The 4,848-nt window shown below is 32.9% G+C and overlaps 1 protein-coding gene across 3 annotated transcripts; it reads left to right on the top strand.

The window, feature by feature from the left end:
• Positions 1–828: 828 nt before the first annotated feature.
• LOC11416836 (histidine-containing phosphotransfer protein 1) lies at positions 829–4,180 on the top strand. 3 transcript variants are annotated; one of them, XM_003591526.4, is made up of 6 exons: positions 837–1,184; positions 1,357–1,487; positions 1,877–1,945; positions 2,044–2,115; positions 3,603–3,675; positions 3,798–4,180. In XM_003591526.4, exons 1-6 carry the CDS (start codon positions 1,131–1,133, stop codon positions 3,846–3,848), a joined length of 450 nt encoding a protein of 149 aa, XP_003591574.1. In that variant the 5' UTR covers positions 837–1,130; the 3' UTR covers positions 3,849–4,180. The 3 variants fall into 3 exon arrangements, with proteins under 3 accessions (XP_024639801.1, XP_003591574.1, XP_039685769.1); XM_039829835.1 differs by lacking the exons at positions 837–1,184; positions 1,357–1,487 and adding an exon at positions 1,509–1,737 and having other exon boundaries at positions 1,778–1,945; XM_024784033.2 differs by lacking the exons at positions 3,603–3,675; positions 3,798–4,180 and having other exon boundaries at positions 829–1,184; positions 2,044–2,119.
• The last annotated feature ends 668 nt before the right edge of the window (positions 4,181–4,848 follow it).

Here is a 4,848-nt window from a genome sequence, read left to right as displayed (position 1 = left end):
AAAAGAGTGAAGATTCATTTGATTCTCTCAATTTAGTCTTTGACAAAAAGTTATTACTATTACATTAGGATAAATTAGTCATTAATTTATTATAATAGAGATAATAATTTTTTATTATTTTTTTGTTCAAAAGAGACTAATTTATTTTGGGTAGAAAAGAGGGTAGAAGCCCAAGAAGAAAACTACAAATCTATATTCCGAGGCATGGAAGTGCAGGATCTGTCATCAAAGAGATTATTTTGAAGCTCCCTCGGAGGAGTCTCCATTACATGGAAATCAAAAGTGTTCAAAGTTAAATTGAAGTCAACTAACCAATCAGCTGCTCTATTGCCTTCACGCCAGTATGGTTAATTCGCACATGTCAATTCATGTTTTTAAACTCACAGATACGCTGAATCAAGGTAGGAGCACTCCCATTAATATTAATATTGCAATTTCCTATTATCATGTCATCATGTTGACCAACACCTTGGAATCACTTTCATCTTGAAGGTGAGTAATCCCCCGTCTCCAAGCTAGCTCCAAACCCACATACATGACCCACATCTCTGCATGAAACGCATCACAAACTCCAATTTTACGAGCATGATCAAACAAATGTCATTGGTATCGCGAAGAAGGCCATCACATCTGAAAAGGTTAATTGAACTTTTATGCGTATCATCACAGTTGAGCTTGATCCAACCATCTTGAAGCCATTCCATCCAATGAAAACAATATCCTTTTGATGAGACCATCCCGATCACATGTGTTTATCACGGTATAAAAATATCAATAATTAGGTTGGATATTATTTTTGTCATGATTAAATTGGACCCATAGAAAAACCCATGTTGGGTCTTTACTCTTCACACTAAAAAAGGGGCGTTAGAGTTTTTGACTGAAAGAGATTGTTTTGACTAAAGGGAACGAAAGTGCGGAGAGACATATATGTGCAAATTAAGGAGGAAATCCTCGTTTTCGGAAACAAACAAAACAAAGTAACGTTTTCATCTCCGAATTCAGACCAGACCAGATACAGACACATAATTTTTAGTACTATTTATTATCCTTTTCAATTTCAAGTCAAAAAACCTTCAACCCTGTTTCTCTGTTGAATTGAGATTCAATATCGAATCAGAAAATAACACATGGATCACTTACATAGGAAGCTACGCGACCACGAAGCTGCTATGTTTCAACAGGTTCCTATAATCTTTCCATGACATGTTTTTCTTAATTGTTTCATTCAAATATATATTTACCCCTTTTTATTTTTCTGTATTCTTATTTTTTAGATGAAATCATGTCAAAAAAGCTTGATTATTGTTTATTTATTTTTAATAAATTTGATATTATTGGTTATTGAGGGAGCAGGGTTATCTGGATGATCAATTCAGTCAGCTTCAGAAACTTCAAGACGACACTAGTCCTGATTTCGTGATTGAGGTTATGACTATGTTCTTTGATGATTCTGAGAAACTTCTCAACAACATGTCACGTGCCCTGTAAGTATTATTACTATTACTCTCTTTAATGGAATTGATTTTATTTTCTTAGACTGAGATGACACATACAAACATATATGAATCACATACAAAGACATCAGATACGATATTGACATTAACATGTTCAATTAAAAAGTCCTCGGATACGATATTGACACTGAGGTGTTGACAAAACTAATAATTTTAGTTATTGAATAATATGTATCGGTGTCAGACACTTGTTACATAGCACAAAACTTGGAAGGAGAGGGTGAGCTTTGCCGCCCAAATTGTCTTATCTAAACAGAAGGGTGCGATACCCGGGTTCATACCAAAAACTTTTTTAGGTGACTTTTAATTTGTTTGATGCATGGAAATATTAAACTAGTTCTATTTGATTATTTTTGTAGAGAGCAAGTACCTGTGAATTTTAAACAAATAGATGCTCATGCCCATCAACAAAAGGGAAGCAGTGCTAGGTATTAAAGCTGTATTTGTATTTCATATTCTGTAGTGTATTAGTGCACTAACCTAAGGAAGTAGATTTTTATTATTTGTGAATTTATTTGTTAAACAGTGTTGGTGCTGCTAGAGTTAAAAATGTTTGTGGTACATTCAGAAATTTTTGCGAGGCTCAGAACCTGGAAGGGTGAGTTTTCTTAATTTCTTTCATGTTCCTGGAAACATTTAGCTGCTTATATCTATCGACATGTACTTCGATTATTGCTTCAACATTTGTATCTCATATCATTTGAATTATCTTATTTTTGCACATCTTTGAATACAAAATTATACTTTGTTTGATTCATATGTCCCCATGTATGTTTGGTGTCGAAGTCAATAGAGCTTCACTTGTTAAAATCTCTAAAGCTTTAGCAATCTACCAAGGATCTAATTCAAAGAAAACATTTAAAATGCTACGTACAAAGTACTAACTACATCTTGAATTGGCCCGGTAGTATCTTTTGTTAGTCCCTCTAAAATTTATTCTCAGCATTCTTTGGCATGTACTGCAAGTGCTGACAGCCTATTTAGTATTCAACCCTTACCTATACTGCATCATCTCTTCCACTAATTCCGACTTGGACTCCTTCGCAACTTATCTTGAGGCTACTGATTTTAGCTTTAATTTGTGGTGAGAAATTATAGTGATGATTTTTAAAAAAAAATCTGAACTCCCCAAATTGTTTTTGTTTGTATGAGTTTTTTATTAAAGTTTAATACACTTTTGCAAAACTCTTAATACATATAAATTGATGTGTAAGAAACAAAATTCTCCCCTTCTGTGATTAAAAAAGGGCAAAAAAGTGTACACAGTTTGGAGCCTCCTGATTCCTGTTATTTTTCTTTTTCAAATAAATTACTAGTGTTATTGAATTTTGGATTTCCTACATAATTCTCTACTTTTGAAATGTATGAAAAATTTGTGCAAATCTTTAAGGGAAGATTATGTAGATTTTTCAAGATTATACTATACTTTTAGCATCGTCTCTTTTCAATCTTTTCCTTCCACGTACTTTCTTCACTTTTTCAAATGATATTATAAAATTTTCAAATTGAAATCTATGTTACCCAACCTATAAACCAAATGAAATGTCATCCAAGTCTTCCACGTTTGTTGAGAAAGTAGTATTGGAGACAAAGAGAACAGGATAATCCGAAGCAATTGACTGAGAAAACAGAGAAAGAGTTTCAGAGGTCTTTCATGAATTTTCTGATTTGTATTTATGAAAGGTCAATGATTGCAGGAAGCATACAACAAACAGAACTAAACAAATAGAAAACGTAGGCAATAAGCGGAGAGACACGTCGGTAGATAGCAACAAAATTACTGTGGAGATTCACATTGTCTAGACTTTAATCCTCATGTCTTGGACTAACTTTTGAGGTTTAGCTAGTTTGAAAGTCTAAAATTTAAGATGGTATTAGAGTCTATTTTATATTTGTTATTCGGCAACTTGTATTTGTCTAAGCTTGACCAATGAAATGTCCACAATAATCCTTAAAAGGCGTATTCAATGGTTTGACTTGGTGTTTATTACATGTTTCTTTCTCAACACTCATCAAAACAATGGATTATACATCACTGCCTATAAATGTTGGAGTATTCACTAACAAAAAAAATGTTATTTGCAGGTGTGTTAGATGTCTGCAACAATTGCAACAGGAATACTCTCTACTGAAGAACAATCTTAAATACCTATTTAAGGTATGTACTGTTACGTTGCATTTTCGGAGTCAAGCTATTTCGTTAAAGACGGAGTTGCTTTTCGCTTCCTAATAGACATCATCTATTCTGTATATTATATTGCTTGTATTGATTTATTGCAGCTGCAACAAGAAATCAAGACTGCCGGTAGATCTATTCACACAAGGGGTTAAGAGATGACATGATTTACAACAGATAGAAATCGAGAAAAAGAAAATGAAGCTTTTAATTTAGCAGCTGATTTTGTTTGTTTTGGTTTTTGCTGGATGATTATTCCTTCAGAATTAGAGGAAGTTTGAATGTTGGGATAGAACAGGCGTGGATAAGATTTATTGCTTAGTTTGATAGAGATATGATATGATTTTTTGCCAATAAACTGGAGGCTTATTTCAAGTTTCATGTTTGCTCAATATATGATAAAAGTTTATAATAATACTAATTGTTGTTTGTTATTGTTATCCATGATTCAGAATGACATGATGTAATAATGGTTGGAAGGGTAAAATTTTGTGTTCCATATAAAGTTTTATTGCTGTGGTCAATTGTCCCGTTTTTTTTCTTTCAAGAATACAATAATCTTCCGATTGGTTTTTTTTTAACCAAAAATCCATCAGAACCTATCTTCCGATCGACATTTTTGCAGGGTTGAGCATCCAAGAGAGCCATAGAGCAACTTTCTAGTTACTTACTAGCCATTGGTCTTTCCTCAATCTAGAATCTATTTGGATAAAAAGATTGTTCTTTAAACTTCTAAAATTGCTCTCAGCTACCCCAAAATTAGGGGTGTTCGCGGTGCGGTTTGGTTCGGTTTTGAGGTTAAAAGTTATCCGAACCGCAAGATAAATAAATATGCGGTTTGGCTTGTTTCGGTTTATTTTTAAAATAAAACTCAAACCAAACCAAACCAAACCAATGTGGTTTGGATTGGATCGGTTGGTGCGGTTTATTTAGACAATAATTTTTCTTTTGTTTTCAACATTAAAATTAAATTAAAAAGCTAAAACGCAACATATTTTCAACAATGTTTTAAATTTCATTCAACATTACAATTTTATTTTCATCCAACAATGTTCCCAACTACGTAGACCAACTTTAAACGCGGACAAAATGTAATTCTATTTTGTAAGAAATACAAAAGACTAAAAAGTTTATCATTCTCTAAGGGTGTGTTTG

The sequence above is a fragment of the Medicago truncatula genome, chromosome 1 (assembly GCF_003473485.1).
Source record: "Medicago truncatula cultivar Jemalong A17 chromosome 1, MtrunA17r5.0-ANR, whole genome shotgun sequence".
NCBI classification, from domain to species: Eukaryota; Viridiplantae; Streptophyta; class Magnoliopsida; order Fabales; family Fabaceae; genus Medicago; species Medicago truncatula.
The sequence above is the reverse complement of the archived record's forward strand: the minus strand, read 5'-3'. Positions and strand labels throughout refer to the sequence as shown.